The 16,135-nt window shown below is 49.9% G+C and overlaps 1 protein-coding gene across 1 annotated transcript; it reads left to right on the top strand.

Moving 5' to 3' along the window:
* The first annotated feature begins 214 nt into the window (after window positions 1-214).
* On the top strand, window positions 215-15,738 carry IDH2 (isocitrate dehydrogenase (NADP(+)) 2). Its single transcript, XM_080982193.1, has 11 exons — window positions 215-434; window positions 8,279-8,370; window positions 9,561-9,726; window positions 10,129-10,289; window positions 11,654-11,797; window positions 11,976-12,112; window positions 12,321-12,472; window positions 13,256-13,368; window positions 14,509-14,606; window positions 15,090-15,182; window positions 15,296-15,738. The coding sequence occupies exons 1-11, from the start codon at window positions 320-322 to the stop codon at window positions 15,378-15,380; spliced, it is 1,356 nt and encodes a 451-aa protein (XP_080838319.1). The 5' UTR covers window positions 215-319; the 3' UTR covers window positions 15,381-15,738.
* Window positions 15,739-16,135: the final 397 nt, after the last annotated feature.

Consider the following 16,135-nt stretch of genomic DNA (forward strand, 5'->3'; position numbering starts at 1 on the left):
GCGGCGGCGGGACCAAAGGCAGTGGAGATGCTGTCGCCCGAGGGAGGGCAAGAGCGTGGCACTCACGGGAGCCAAAGGGGCAGTAAAAGAACAATGGCTGCTGCCGCTGCGTGTCCATTTCCCGGGTGGCCCGCTTCGGACCTCGGCGCCCCGCCCCGACGGGGAGGTTCCCAAAGCGCGGGGACTTAGGGGGCAGGGCAGGCGGGCGGCCGCTCCATCTGCTCCGCCTGGCGCGCCTCGGCTGCTCGGCTTCTCTTTGCCGCCGCCAACACTGCCGCCTGCACGTCCTCCATTTCCTCTTCCTCCGTCCGCCGCCACGATGGCCCACTACCTCCGCGCTGTTGCTCCGGCCGTCGCCTCGGCGGCTTTGGGCCGCTCTCCTGCCGCGCTGCTCCCGGTGCTTAGCGTCTCGCAGCGCCCGCCGCGCCGGCACTGTGAGTGGCGGGGGGGGGGGGAGGAAAGAGGGGGGTGGTTAGAGCAGAGGGTCCCGGCGCTGCCCCCCTCCCAAGGCCTGGCGACGGGAGCCACCTCTCTAGCCCCGGAGAAGCAGGCCAGGCGTTCGCCCCCTCCAAGATGCCCGGCGCCATGGCCGTGCCCTTGTGTGGCAGGGTCCTGGAGCGCCCCGGCCCCCCTGTCCGCCGGTGACCTTGCGATGCCCCGCCGGGCCCCGCCGGCTGCCTTCCTCTGCGCCTGGGCTCGCTCGGCCCCGCCTGCCATGCTGGGCCTCCCCAGGGACTATATTTAGAGCCGCCTCGGGTGGAGCCGCTCCCGCTCAACTCCGCGGCGGCCAAGGCGGCTTTGCCCGCCTCGGGGCACCGGGAGACTTGGAGGAGGAGAGCAGATTGTCTCTCCTGGGAGACCTGTAGCTGGGGGACGCGAGGCCCACATGCCAGCCCCTCTTTTGCCCGTCTCGAAAGTGGCCCGGGTGGTGGTGGGGGTTGGCAGGCAGAAGGCTTGCCAGCTTGGCGGGTTCCTGTTGCATGGAGCAGAAACTGGCACAGCACACAGCTGGCCTGGAGGGGTCATTAAGACTGTTACGGAAGGGGGGGGGCATGTCTTCTTCACTACAATATATTTGCTCAATTTCTCTAGGACTCCATCACCCCTCCCCTGTCCTCCATAATCTCTCAAGTAAGGTGTCAAGACCCTAATCTGGTCAAATCGCTCTGCCAAGCCCTTCCTCCGGGCAATGCCAGGTGACAGACTATGCGTACATGGACCATTGTCTTCTCAGGATGTGCTTATCTGCGCATATCTCCAGCTCTCTGCATATTCCCCCCTCCCTCCTCCATATGTTAATCCAGTGTAACCCAACCTCTTCCTAATGTATTCATGATGTAATCTGTGTAACCCAACCTCTTCCTAATGTATTCATGATGTAATCTGTGTAACCCAACCTCTTCTTAATGTATTCATGATGTAACTGGGATGTATTTTGCACTGTATTCTGGGATATGGAGGGAAATTTCAAAAGTTCATGTCACCCCTTTCTCGCTGTTCAATCTCGCCTTGAACCTGTTGCGCAATAAACTTGGATCTTCTGTAGTTTGCTCCTGCGTCCGGCTGAGCTCACTTTCTTCCGCAGGGACCCACGGACTTAGTCCGATGAGCTGGGTGGCAGAGTAACCCCGCACCCAGATTTTAGCCGTAACAGTTGGCAGCCCAACGTGGGGCTTGATGCGGTTCTCCCGCGTTGCTGACCGGGGGCCCCGAAATCTTCAGCCGGCACCGGGCCATTTTGCCTGGGAAGATCCTTTGGACCCCCGGCCATCTTCCGGGCGGTAATCGAAAGCCCCAGGAGTTCAGCCGGGGAGCAAAGAGGGATCCAGCCGGCTTATTCATCGATCCCGGGATCATCATAGAAGGCGCGTGAGTATAAGGAAAAGGAAAAATCCAGTGCACTGGTGGGAAGGGGGTGGAAGTCTCCTGGCAACTGAATTCTCTGCCCTCCTCTCTATCGCTCCTTCTCGCCTGTCTCTTGGTCCAAGTGGTGAGAGAGACCGTGGACCACCGCTCAGCCCGAAAGGGGGGCTCTGAGCTCTATCCCTTTCTCTAAACTCCCCAGCCAGCCGCACCAATTGGGAGTCCGAAGGTAAGACGGAGAGAGCCGACTTGAAAAACAGCCGACTCTCCGCAACGGACATCCTAGTTGAAAGCAAGGGGTTGGAGTTCTTTTCCGAACTTCTTTAGCGCCCGGCAAGGGGGCAGGAAGTGGTCTTGCTTTCTGTATCAATCCCAGCCGCACCGGTCGGATCTACGTACCACGTGTATCGTAAGCCCGCTTCCGAAAGCAAGGGGGATTTTCGATTCAAAATTCTATCCAGGGATCACCCGATCTGGCACCGCATGGCGCGGGCGTCCAGTAGGGCCCCTTTTCCTGAGATGTGACGATAGGTAGGAGGTTGCCAGGAGGGATAGCCCATGAGGAATTGGGCAGGACCGGCAGAGTGGAAAGAGACCCCAGGTTATAGGAAATAAGGAAATAAGGAAATAAGGAAATAAGGAAATAAGGAAATAGGAAATAAGGAAATAGGAAAGGGAACGCAAGGAACCGGATAGCTAGAGCTCTCTAAAACCCACTAAGGAAGTTGCCAGGCAACTAGAAGTCCCTTCTCTTCTTTACTATACGTCCCTGTACTAAGCATACCAAACCCCTAGACATACCAATCCTTACAGACCCCTTTCTTTCCCCCTTTTCTGTCTAGACACGCGTGAATCATAAAGGGGTACCCAGTCAACCAAGCGTTGTGAGCCCTGCCAGTTTGATTAACTGGTGGTGTGTTTGAAGAGGCAAGGAGGCTCATAAAACCATGTGGGACCTTCCTACTAATTTCACTTAAGGAAGCCAAAGGTAGTGGCCCAACTCCTTGCAATAACCAACTAAAGGATGAGAATATATATGTTTACATGTTGTCTGTTATGTGTGTTGTCTGTTAATACATATATGAGAATATGTATGTTTACATGTTGTCTGTTATGTGTGTTGTCTGTTCCTTCTGTCTCTGGCAGACTGCCTTTCTTAAGTGTGCATAGTTTAAACTGCAAGCTTGCTTCAAATTTCTAAATCTAAGGAAACCATGCTGGACCTTAGCAGTCCTAAATAAGACAAAAATTGAGAATGAAGTGTGCAAATGTTTGTTATTTGAGAGGGGCTCCAAAAGAGAGTTTTCCTCCCAAGTGGTAAAATCCTGTATACTTGTGTTCTGAAAGGAGGATTACCCCAAGAGAGGAGGGTGATTTTAAGTCTAATGGTAAATGATGTTGTGTTGTAACTTTTGAGTTTGTGAGTACACCTGTGTTCCAGTCTATCTTGGAATGTGAAGTTAACCTAATGTTTCTGCTGCAAAAGCCTAGTTGAGCCAACTGCTCTCAAGCTAAAATGCAGTGTATGTATTTCATTAAGCATATGCCTATGAAAGTATGGTGTTCCTTCTAAGAAAATTATGTGAGTCCAGTTTTAACTTTGATTTGGTTATTGTGAGAGTTATTGTAAGGCTCCTGATATCAGTCTCTATAAGACGTCCTGGCCTCTTTTCTTAGAAAATGCCCCCCTTGTTTCATTCTGTCTCTTTCAGTTTTTTTTTTGTCTTGTTTTTTTTCCCTTCTCCTTATTCTGTGCCAGGTAAATTTACTCCCGAGTAAGCTTCCTTTAAAGGAAACTGCAAGGGGGGGGGCATAGATTAGGCTTAGTATTCCTCTGCAAGTTCAGAAAAAATTGTTCACTTTTGTATTCCTTTTAAATCAAATCTATGGCTGTTTTAATTATGGGTACTTTTATTTTCCTCTTCCTTAGTACATGATAGGCGCATGGCTTGTGATAGGCGCATGGCTTGTGATCTCTTCCCCAGTTGTGTCTGTGTACATAAGTATGTGTGTGTCTCTCTGGTAGTACAAATCTTGCTATGAACCCTGTATTTTAGGGTTGGACTAGATGACCCCAGGGTCCCTTTCAACTCTCCCAATTTGTGGCTGTGTGGAAGGCCATGTGTCTGCAAGCATTGGAGGGTAATTCTTAAATTCTGGTGAGGTGATGTGTTGAAATTCAGCCCAGATTTGCTCTTTGTTTTTTAAAAGGTGTGAGGTGAAGCCATGATGTTTGAAGCAGAACTGGTGATATCAGGCATTTAAGTGATTACAGTGTTTATCGTTTTGTCTATTATTTACAAAAAATCAGACTTAAAAGTCTACTCGAAGTTTAAGCACATACAAATGAATAATCAAGTAGAATTAGCCTTGACCAATCCTGTAAATAAAGGGCAGTAAAATTTGTCTGCAAATGGTAAGGCTGAAATGACTGAGAATGTTAAAAAAAAAAAAAAAAAAAATTCCTATGAATTCTAACTCTCTGGCCATTTTTACTCATAAATAAGAGAGCGGTTGATTGTTCCGCGAATGACCAGATAAAATGACCAATAATGATAGCCCTTTCCTGTACATAAAGGAAGCACTCCTTTTGCTTGGGCTGAAATTGCTAGCTTTGGTGAATACTTAAATTGCTGAGTTTCTCTTTTTGTTTTAAAATCAAACCCTATTTTTTAAATCTACTCCTTACCCTTCACTTATTCAAATGGTAATTTAGCCAAAAGATTCAAGATTTTCAATAGTATAAAAGGTTTGCTGAGACATGAACTCTGCACATGCACAGAGGCCAGATCAGTAAAAAAAAAAAAAAAAAAAGAGGGGGGGAAGGGGGGAACTGTAAAGGGGAGAGGAAGCTTGGAGAGCGTGTGCGAGAAACCTATCCAAATTTCCTTATGTAAAACTTGGAACCATTGAGGGAAATCAACCTTAATGTGTCTTTGCTCCAGGGGCTACGTAAGACAAAAGGGTTAAAAAAACTAGCCCATCAAAAGTCAAGAGCTTTCCAGGTTCCAAATCTTAACATGCCAAATTCTTTTCACAGGTAAATATCAAAGCATTCCCCCCTCAATGGGAATTTTAGGAACAGCATTTCCTGACAGGCTTCTCACATGAAATAATTTTCCCTTTAAAACAGGATACGTGAACTCGGACCCACATAAGCAAAATGTTTAATAACTTGCCAATTGTGTTCAAATTAACAAAGGTTTTGTCCCTTCGTTTCTTCCACAGCCAAACTAAGTGAAGGAAAGCAAACAAACTGGGCAGATAATAACAGTAATTATATGAAAATGTGATGATAATAATATTGGAATGAATGAAATGCTTAATCCGCTAAGATTTTATTATTTGCAGCTTCCCACGTAAATTGAAAGACATCCTTTTTGCCTTTTGCTCCTTACTTTTTCTAACTGTCTTTCAAGCCCCCAAAACCCTGTCCCTTACAGGATATCACTTCTACAGATGTGTTACTACAGATCCAATGAAAAGCTTCGCCACCACAAGACCTGCAACAACAGACACCAAAGTTTTCAAAGTAGCCACAGCTATCTCTTTCAAAGGATATAGACTAATGGGGGAGTGGGGCTGACAAAGGGGGGAGGAGTTGAATTGCAAGGACATTTTCTCACTTTTGAAACTCAAGCCATGTGCTCCAGGATTCAAAAGATACATACGTAAAAGATCACAATTGTGTCAAGATATGCAACTGATATTTAATTAGTTTGTTTTGTATTATGTGTTATTATGTAAGAATGTTGAAATGTGTCTGACAGTGTGATTTCCACAAAGGGGGGGGGCAATTTTTTGTGTGTAATTGTTTTTATGTTTAATGTCTTATTGCTTACACACCAATGGAGAATTCTCATGCATTTTATACTTTCTAATAGCTCACACTATTGTGTAGTCCAATGTTTAGCTCAATTTATAACCACATTTCATTGTTCCACCTGGCACTCTGCCAACTTTCCCTATCCATTTTAAAATGTGTTAAACCTCGTTTTGCCAAGGACAAGCTTCTGGATCCATAAAACACCAGGTACATGAAGGTGCATATGCTTTGGTTTAGCAGGAATGATCCCTTATAGAGTTAAATTGACTTATTTGGACAAAGTGCCCTTTTAAGAATGGTTTTCTTTTAACAGATTGGTTGGAAAAGTTGAGAACCATGGGGCAAGATAAATTCAAATTGGACTCTGCTGGAATTGGGCACGTGTATCCAGGCTGCAACTAGCTTTTGGTCCTTTAAGAGCAAGTGAGCAACTTTCCATGAGTGCAAGACCAGAGCCTGAAAAAAATAAAACCACCATAGAAAGGCCAAGGCGCAGACGTATCTCTCATGATATGCCCAAGCCTGTGCCAGCTATGGTGAGTGCCAGGCGACATGGTTAAATGAAAGCCCTGAGGGGATTCAACAGGATATGTTACTGTACCACTATGCCGGTGTGAGACCACAGAAGAGCTAGCTTGGCACCTGAGAACACAAAAACGGTGGGGCTAAAAAGCAGACTGCATTTTTTTTCAGTCAGTAGTGGACCTTCCTGCTAAATGTAAAGCATACACCATTATTGAAAATGCTTCTCCCAAGAGCTAGAATGCCACAAGTAATTTAGTAACAAAATATAACAGATGTTCTTTTATATAATATCCTATATCCAGCTATACGGTAGATACCAAGTTGCATTGTATTCGTCAGTGTTGCTCCCTCTTTTGCTGCCCTGCTCAACCCACCTCCTTTTCCATTAGAGCCTATTCCCACTCACCAAGATTTAGGGTGCGGAGAAAAGATTTGCAAGTTCTTACAGAACTTTAATGCAAATCTATCTCCGAATGGGGGACTGTTACGGAAGGGGGGGGGCATGTCTTCTTCACTACAATATATTTGCTCAATTTCTCTAGGACTCCATCACCCCTCCCCTGTCCTCCATAATCTCTCAAGTAAGGTGTCAAGACCCTAATCTGGTCAAATCGCTCTGCCAAGCCCTTCCTCCGGGCAATGCCAGGTGACAGACTATGCGTACATGGACCATTGTCTTCTCAGGATGTGCTTATCTGCGCATATCTCCAGCTCTCTGCATATTCCCCCCTCCCTCCTCCATATGTTAATCCAGTGTAACCCAACCTCTTCCTAATGTATTCATGATGTAATCTGTGTAACCCAACCTCTTCCTAATGTATTCATGATGTAATCTGTGTAACCCAACCTCTTCTTAATGTATTCATGATGTAACTGGGATGTATTTTGCACTGTATTCTGGGATATGGAGGGAAATTTCAAAAGTTCATGTCACCCCTTTCTCGCTGTTCAATCTCGCCTTGAACCTGTTGCGCAATAAACTTGGATCTTCTGTAGTTTGCTCCTGCGTCCGGCTGAGCTCACTTTCTTCCGCAGGGACCCACGGACTTAGTCCGATGAGCTGGGTGGCAGAGTAACCCCGCACCCAGATTTTAGCCGTAACAAGACCCTGTCTGCATATACGTGCTTGACTCATTGAGGCTGTGCCAGGCCTGGGAATGTAGGCCGGCAGTTGCTTTGCTTCTGTGTCGCCATGGAAGACCCCCCCCCCGCAGCCCCACATGGACACCCTAAGGCTAAGCCCCTGTGGAGGCCTCTTCCCAGCTTGACCAAGACTCCTTTTCCTTCCTCTGTGTGTGGATCTCGAACAGAGGATTTGGCTGCCCCCTGCCCTGCCATTCCTGCTTTGAACAGCTAGCAGCTGGCTCCAGGACCTGTTGGAGAGCCGTGCCAGCTCGCTCTCCGAGGGGCAGGGAGGAAGCCGCAGAGGGAGGGTGTGCCTGCTGCTCCCCTTCTGTCCTCTGAGGGTGACCTTGTCCCTTGACCGGCTGGCTGGAGCAGTGGAGTTGCAGGTCCAGTCTGTGGAAAAGGGGCTGCGGGCAGATCCCCAGCGGAGGAGCCTCACCCCAGGCGAATGTGCTTGGATTATGGCTTGTGAAAGTCAGCAGGGCTTTGGGCTCAGCTGGGATTAGTTAGAGAGCCACTGGGCAGCAGTTAATTCACTTTCTCTCCTGCCAGGGTCAATCACAGGGTAGACACAGCAGGCACCTTGGCCTGACTGCTTTAGCTCCACTCTGTGTTGTGCCTATTCTCAGTAGAGCTGGGGAAATACTTCAGATTCTTAAGAAGCACCGGCGTCAGTTGCTGTTTACATACACGAAGGGGGAAAGGCTTGCAGGAGAAGCGCAGGCAGCTTCCACAAGGGAGGCAGTTTATCAGTATCTAGACCCCAACAAGGATTTGTTTTGAGAATGGTGTGCTGGGATAGAGACACATGCCAATGCTCTGGGATTTTTCTTCCAGTGGTTCTAGCAGCTGCACCCTGGCACAGCCCACATCACACAATTGTTTGGGTGCTGGAGGTTGTCTCTGGTGTCTCTTCAGCATTCTGACATTTCTCCACAGATGCTGACAAAAGGATCAAAGTTGCCAACCCTGTGGTGGAGATGGATGGTGATGAGATGACCCGGATCATCTGGGCCGGCATCAAGGAGAAGGTATCTGGAAGTTTTGGATCCGAGGGGCTGGGAATAAAGCAGCAAGGACCACGTGTTGATGGCCTGTACATTGGTAGCAGTCATGTTTCTAAAATGCTCACAGTTTGTGGAAGGGTGAAGAAAGGGGCAATAGAAAGTTAGAGGACTGGAAGATGTTTCTCTTTGAAGTAGGCTAAGGTGGGACGTGGGTGGCGCTGTGGGTTAAACCACGGAGCCTAGGACTTGCCAATTAGAAGGCTGGCGGTTCGAATCCCCGCGATGAGGTGAGCTCCCGTTGCTCAGTCCCAGTTCCTGCCCACCTAGCAGTTCGAAAGCACATCAAAGTGCAAATAGATAAATAGGTACCGCTCTGGCTGGAAGGTAAACGGCGTTTCCGTGCACTGCTCTGGTTTGCCAGAAGCGGCTTAGTCATGCTGGCCACATGACCCGGAAGCTGTACGCTGGCTCCCTTGGCCAATAAAGCGAGATGAGCGTCGCAACCCCAGAGTCAGCCACGACTGGACCTAATGGTCAGGGGTCCCTTTACCTTTACCTTTACCTTTAAGGTGGTCTGGGCTTCTCAGCTTCGAAAAAGTTCCCAGGGGAAGTATGATAAGAGATTTATAACATTACGAATGATGTGGGGAGAGAGTTGGGTTTTCTCCTTACGATTTTCAACATCCTGGGATATATCTTAGGTAAACCAGATGATGACATTTAACACAGCCGTATTCCACATGCAGCAATGAATGAGTTATATAAAGTCAGGCAGCCCCTGCCAACCTGGTGCCCTTCAGCTCTTCTGGACTACAGCTCCCTTAAGTCCCAGCAAACATGGCTGCATGATGATGGGGCCGATGGAAGCAGAGCTTTACTGGCTGAGACTGCTGGGGGTTGTAGCCCAAAATATCTGGAAGGCACCAGGTTTGGAGTTGGGTAGGCTGGGGCAGGTTAGTGTCCCATTTCCCCACAGACCAAATGGAGCTTGGAGAAGACACCACCCTTGCAACAGGAGGGAAATTGTGTGAATAACATGTAATTATTATTAATTTTTAAAGTGCACTTTTTGCATGCACAGGAACGGTAGTGCGTGGAAGCTTTCTGGGGCATGTCTCTGATGGGCCTTCTTGCTCAGTGGTGTGTTGATCTCTACTGCGGGGTCTGCATCTACATACCTTTGTCCTCACTGCCTTCCTCCCATCCCGGCACAGCTGATCCTGCCCAACATAGATGTCCAGCTGAAGTACTTTGACTTGGGGCTGCCGAATCGGGACCAGACGGATGACCAGGTCACCATAGACTCTGCCCTGGCCACCCAGAAATACAGCGTGGCTGTCAAGTGTGCCACAATCACGCCCGATGAAGCCCGCGTGGAAGGTACATGGGAAATGCCCATGGCAGGGTTCAAGGAATCTGGCATGACCTGCGCTCCAGGCCCCCTTTCCCAAGAGGAAGTCCCTCAGCCCAGAGCTTATTGCAGCTCACTTTCTTGTGGGGAATGTTCTTCTTTTCTCTTGGGATGGCTGGAGTGGCTGGTGCTAAGGCAGTGGATTGGCAAGGAGCCATTAAAGCTACCTTGTTTGAGTCAGACTCTTGGTGTAACAGGCTCCACTGACTGGCAGCAGCTCTCCAGGGTTTCAGGCAAGGGACCTGGAGATGGAGCCTGAGATTGAATCAGGGATCTTCTATGTGCAAAGCAGATGCACTCTGCTGAACTGCCACCATTGGTCTCTTGCTCTGCACCTAACTACCTCTTCTTCCCCTCCACACTTCCCCTAGAATTCAAGCTAAAGAAGATGTGGAGGAGCCCAAACGGCACCATCAGGAACATCCTGGGTGGGACAGTCTTCAGAGAACCAATCATCTGCAAGAACATTCCTCGCCTGATCTCCGGCTGGACAAAGCCCATCGTCATTGGCAGGCATGCCCATGGTGATCAGGTGGGTTGGAAGGGAGAGTGGGTGGGTGGGTAGATGGGCAGCTGGACTGGGAACAAGGTGGGATGTACAACTGGGAGAGTAGAGCATTCTCTTCTCTACAAACCCTCTGGGATAGAGCAGGGCCAGTCAGTCTCTCTTACCCCTTGGCAATTGTGCTTTGATTATCTGTCTGGCTCCAATCTGCCTCCCCACCTCAGACAGGCATGCACAAAGTCAAGAGTAGCAGGGGGAATGTTGTTGGAATCCTGCTGGCTGAGTCAGGAAGTGATGGCAAGAGTACAGAAAGCTTTGAAAGAACCTCACTGATAAATCTCCTTCATCCTCGAGTACTAGGTACGATGGTACCTCGGGTTAAGAACTTAATTCGTTCCAGAGGTCCGTTTTTAACCCAAAACTGTTCTTAACCTGAAGTACCACTTTAGCTAATGGGGCCTCCCGCTGCTGCCACCGCCGCGCGATTTCTGTTCTTAACCCGAGGTACTACTTCCGGGTTAGCGGAGTCTGTAACCTGAAGTGTTTGTAACCCAAGGTACCACTGTACTTGGTTTAAATACCTGTTCTAAATTCAAATGCTGTATCTTCTATAGGAATAGAATCAGAAGAGAAAAAACTAGAATTTTCTTATGGTAAATGCCCTGTTCTGCAGTGAAGTGAGGAGGACATTTGGAATCCTTTGGGGTTGGCTCCTCCCATCTTCAGGAGGAGAGATGCCTTGAACGTGACTCCTTCATACTCTCTATAAAGCAGACTTTGCAAAAAATGTGCAGGGAACAAACAGGCCCTCACTCAGACTTTGGCAGCCTGGAAAGCCCTGCTGTGGGTGATGAGCATGGTATGGTGGAGGAAGGATGGATGGTCATTGTAAATGCCCAGCTACAGCTGCCATAACTTCCTTTGGTTCAGTTTCCCTTGAACTTCCCAGAGGAGGTCATAACTGGGGGGGGGGGGGGAGGACACAGGCATCTTTGCCCCCAAATTCCTCCACCTTCACCCATGTGGTTAAAAAAGCTATGTCCCTCTCTAGGGTGTGTGGAGGAGGTGGGTGGCTGTAAGCAGAGAAAAATAAAAGCCGAAATTAACTGGAAAAACCCAATCCCTTTGTGAGGGGCTCATGAAGCAGGGCTAGTCTAGAAGCTAGAAGTTCAGCTCAAATTGCCCCTGCCTCCTACAGGTGGTGGGGTAAACCCAAAGGATTCCAGAGGCTCCCCCCCTTGCTCTTCTACAGGGCAGTACTGTGGACCCAGCTACAGAATACATTGGGAGGGAGTAGCCCCAGCATGGGGCTAATTAGGGGGTTTGATGTGGGGAATCGAGACACTTTGATACTGTTGGGCTCTCCTAACATGTGGGTTTCTGCTTTCCAGTATAGAGCCACAGATTTCGTTGTGGACAAGTCTGGGACATTTAAGATGGTCTTCACTCCCAAGGATGGCAGCGGAGTCAAGGAGTGGGAGGTGTACAACTTCCCCGGTGGAGGCGTCGGCATGGGCATGTACAATACAGATGAGGTGAGGGCAATGCCAGCTGGACCCCTCCATTAGTTGCTTCCTGGGTCACCTCCATGGGGCGAGGCTGGCTGCTGCATCCTGGGGACCTGCTGCTCCCCTTTGAATAGCAGGGTGGCAGCTCCTGCAGGCTGCTGCTTCTGGGTCATGTCCCACTGAGGGCCCTGTCTTCCTCTTGCAGTCCATCTCGGGCTTTGCCCACAGCTGCTTCCAGTATGCCATCCAAAAGAAGTGGCCCCTTTACATGAGCACAAAGAACACCATCCTCAAGGCCTACGATGGGCGTTTCAAGGACACCTTCCAGGAAATCTTTGAAAAGTGAGCCCTTCTGACCCCACCTCTTGGCCTAAGCCAGGAAGCTGTGGGTGGGAGTTGCTTTCTCCCACCTTCCCCAAAACCCAGCATTGCCTCCTGAGATCCTAAGTGCCAGAGCACCTCCCTGTTGGGATGGGTTGGAGGTGCTGTGTGAGGAGGATTAGAGGGTTGATGCTGCATGAATAAGTAACCTCTTGTTCTCCACTGCCAGGCACTACAAGACTGATTTTGACAAGCTCAAGATCTGGTACGAGCACCGTCTCATTGACGACATGGTGGCCCAGGTGATAAAATCCGCAGGTGGCTTTGTTTGGGCGTGCAAGAACTACGATGGAGATGTCCAGTCTGACATCTTGGCCCAAGGTGCGGCGCTGGGCAGGGGAGAGGGCAGCTGTGAAAGGTTGCAAGTGGTGTGTGTGCTTGCAACTTGTAGGGACCGGAAAGCAGGGGGAAAGAGTTTTCTCTATTATTGCAATAGCACCGCAGAACATGGCTTCCTGTGTGACCAGGGCACTTCAGGGGGCTAGACCCTCCCATGTAGGGAGCTGCCGCTGGTTCATCTTAACTGGCAGCACCTCACCAGGAGCCTTTCCCAGCCCTCTCTGGAGATGGAACCTGGGGTCTTGTATGCCCAAAGCACTCCCTCTGCTACTGAGCTATTGCCTTTCTCCAAGACTGCATAGCACTCAAAAGGGCAGGTTTCTGCTCTCAAGGGGGGAAGCAATGTTGCTGAGGTCTTCGTGAGATTAATGGTTCTCAGAAGAGAGACTGCACAAGGCAAGGCCAGAACATTTTACATCCCGCTTCCTGCCCTTCTGACTAGCATCTCAGAAGATGGGCTTTTCTCTCCCTGTGGCTGTTCTCCAGCTCTGCTGCAGTTGTCTGTTCTGCAGCGTGGGTTGGCAGATCAGATGCTCCGCTGATGGTGAAGCTGCAGAATTCAAATGTTTCTTCCTTCCTTGCGAGTCAGCTGAGCACTTGGCTTTAATCTGTTGCTATAGAGTGCCAGGTACCTCATGCTCCAGAGGGGAGCACCTCATAGGCGCAGGAACAAAGTGGCCCAGGTACCTCCCCTTCCCCACAGAGGAAGGTGTGGAAAGCTGCTGTTGCAGAGACAGCCAACAGGAGTTTGGCTTTTTTTTCTAGGGTTTGGCTCACTCGGCCTCATGACTTCCGTCCTCGTCTGCCCGGATGGGAAGACCATCGAAGCGGAGGCAGCTCATGGCACTGTTACACGCCACTACCGGGAGCACCAGAAGGTGGGTCAACTGGGTGGCTGTGGAGGGGGCTCACCTGGCCCCTTCTTTAGGCATATTGTCTCACTCTTTTCTGTACCAGGTGAAGACCCTTTCAGCTTCCCAGGCTTCAAATACCGTATTTTTCGCCCTATAGGACGCACTTTTTCCCCTCCAAAAATGAAGGGGAAATGTGTGTGCGTCCTATGGGGCGAATGCAGGCTTTCGCTGAAGCCTGGAGAGCGAGAGGGGTCGGTGCGCACCGACCCCTCTCCCTCTCCAGGCTTCGCGCACCTCTCCGCAAGCAGCGGGAGCCCAGCGCTGGGCTCCCGCTGCTTGCGGAGAGTTACCTGCATGCTGAAGCCTGCGCGCGCTGAGCTCAGCGCATCCAGGCTTCGCGGGTCTCTCCGCAAGCAGCGGGAGCGCTCCCGCTGCTTGCGGAGATTTGCCTGCATGTTGAAGCCTGCATGTGCTGAGCTCAGCGCCTCCAGGCTTCGCGGACCTCTCCGCAAGCAGTGGGAGCCAGCGCTGGGCTCCCACGGCTTGCAGAGAGCTGCCTGTTTGGGGGCTGGGGTCGGGGGAAGCTCGGGCTTCCCCCGCCCCAGCCCCGCACCTGGGGGGGAAATAATTTTTTCCCCTTTATTTCCCCCCCAAAAAACTAGGTGTGCCTTATGGGACGGTGCGTCCTATAGGGCGAAAAATATGGTAGCTTCACCTTTTTAATCCACTGAGTCTTAGATTCGCCATGTACTTTTAGTGAAGATGTGCTAGTTTGCTTGTTGCTGCTGAAAATATGCTGCTTATTATAGTTTTGCCAATTTATTTTAATGTTTCATTGCTGTAAGCTGCCCAGTGAACACTGTGATTGGAGGATATAAATACTGCCAATAAAATAAATGAATGAAATAGACCAGTGGGAGCGCCCTCTTCTGGCCAACTTGCTGCATCTGCGTTCTCACCAGACTAGGGATAGGGAAACTGTAGTCCTCTAATGTTGCTTTAAGTGTCTTTAAGTATTGTCCATGCTAACTGGGACTGATGGGGTCCAACAGCCCCTGGAGGGACACAGGTCTCTCCCTCTCTCAAGCTAAATGCTTGCTGGTCTGCTACCTCTGTAGCACTGGCTAGCAATTAACTGTGCCTACCTGTTTTCCTCCCCTGCAGGGCAATCCCACCAGTACCAACCCTATCGCAAGCATATTTGCCTGGACAGGAGGTCTGAAGCACAGAGGCAAATTGGACAGCAACCCTGACCTCATCAAGTAAGGGCCACTGCCCAGCAGCATGAAAAACAACATTGCCGTGGGAGAGCAAGTTGGCGGGGAGGGAATAGGGCTGCAATTATGTCAAGCTCACAACAGAGATTTTTGAAGTACAGGCATAAGAATGACCCAGATACTGTAATGGGAGAGTGCCCTGGGCCCCCCAGGGGAAAAGGGGGACCCTGAAGAAGGAAAGGCAGGGCTCCTGGAAGGTGTTGTGAAAGACCTGCTTGAAGGTGAGCGTCAAGCGTGTTGTTGGCACACTCCATATTGCATATCGCTGCATCTGCTAGTTGCTTCAACAAGTGATGCACAAATCAAATAACGGCAGTAGCACAGCAAGACTGAGAAAACAAACAAGCTTTGCTCCCTGCAAAACAAGAGTGAGGCTGGGCCTGGCCTGTAAGTCAGAGGCTGCAGGGAGATGTTGGGCCTTGCTGTTTTCCCTCCTGTGCTAGAGGCTGTTCTTTTTTCCATGGCCAGGTTTGGTGACACTCTGGAGAAGGTCTGCATTGAGACGGTGGAGAGTGGTGCCATGACAAAGGATCTGGCTGGCTGCATTCATGGATTAAACAAGTGAGTATTCCTGGGCTGCTGCAGGGCTAGCCTGTGGCTCCTACCTTCTCTCTCACGAGTTGAGGTCTGTGCTTGGACTTCTCATGCTCCCCCTCCCCCTTGTGCATTTTCAGTGTGAAGCTCAACGAGCATTATTTGAACACCACCGACTTCCTGGAAGCTATCAAGAACAACCTGAACAAAGCTCTGGGCAAATAGGAGGAGCTGGAGGGGGGCGCTGGAACGTGCTGGTAGTGGGTGGAGGAGGGCACAGCATAGCATGGAGGCACACGATGAAGGAAGGGGGATTGCCTCATTTTTAACAGAACAAATTATGGCTGTTTGTACTGTCAACCAGAGACATTTTTGTAACCTGGTTGTTTTTTAAAAACCTTTTTAGCCGCCCTACTTGGGCTCCAATAACATGTCCCACCTGCTGCTACTGCTGGCTTGGGGGAAGGTCTCAGTGCTGGACCCCCCACCCCCTGCCAGGCGGTCATAATGGTTTGTGCTGTAATTTATGTACTGTGGTTTGGGCCTCATGGTGCCAAATAGAGCTATTAAATTATAGCTTTTACACATGGCTTGTTGTTTTTATTGCTTCCCAGTGTTGACTGTCTGTTATGGTGACTCTTTTCTGGGGAAAGGCAAATCTCAGCCCCCCTTGAACCTCTCCCCACACACCCTGTCTTTTGAAGAAGAAGAAGAAGAGAAGAAGAGTTTGGATTTGATATCCCGCCTTTCACTCCCCTTCAGGAGTCTCAAAGCGGCTAACATTCTCCTTTCCCTTCCTCCCCCACAACAAACACTCTGTGAGGTGAGTGGGGCTGAGAGACTTCAAAGAAGTGTGACTGGCCCAAGGTCACCCAGCAGCTGCATGTGGAGGAGCGGAGACGCGAACCCGGTTCCCCAGATTACGAGACTACCGCTCTTAACCACTACACCACACTGGCTTCAGCACCAACTCATCTGGC

The sequence above is a fragment of the Podarcis pityusensis genome, assembly GCF_964106645.2.
Source record: "Podarcis pityusensis genome assembly, chromosome: 14".
Lineage (NCBI taxonomy): Eukaryota > Metazoa > Chordata > Lepidosauria > Squamata > Lacertidae > Podarcis > Podarcis pityusensis.

Bases quoted from the DNA above. Each gene is read 5' to 3' on its own strand.
- IDH2 (XM_080982193.1), top strand. From the start codon at position 320: ATGGCCCACTACCTCCGCGCTGTTGCTCCGGCCGTCGCCTCGGCGGCT. The intron at 12,113-12,320 runs GTGAGCCCTTCT...CTCCACTGCCAG, and splicing joins TTCCAGGAAATCTTTGAAAA to GCACTACAAGACTGATTTTG. The intron at 14,607-15,089 runs GTAAGGGCCACT...TTCCATGGCCAG, and splicing joins AGCAACCCTGACCTCATCAA to GTTTGGTGACACTCTGGAGA.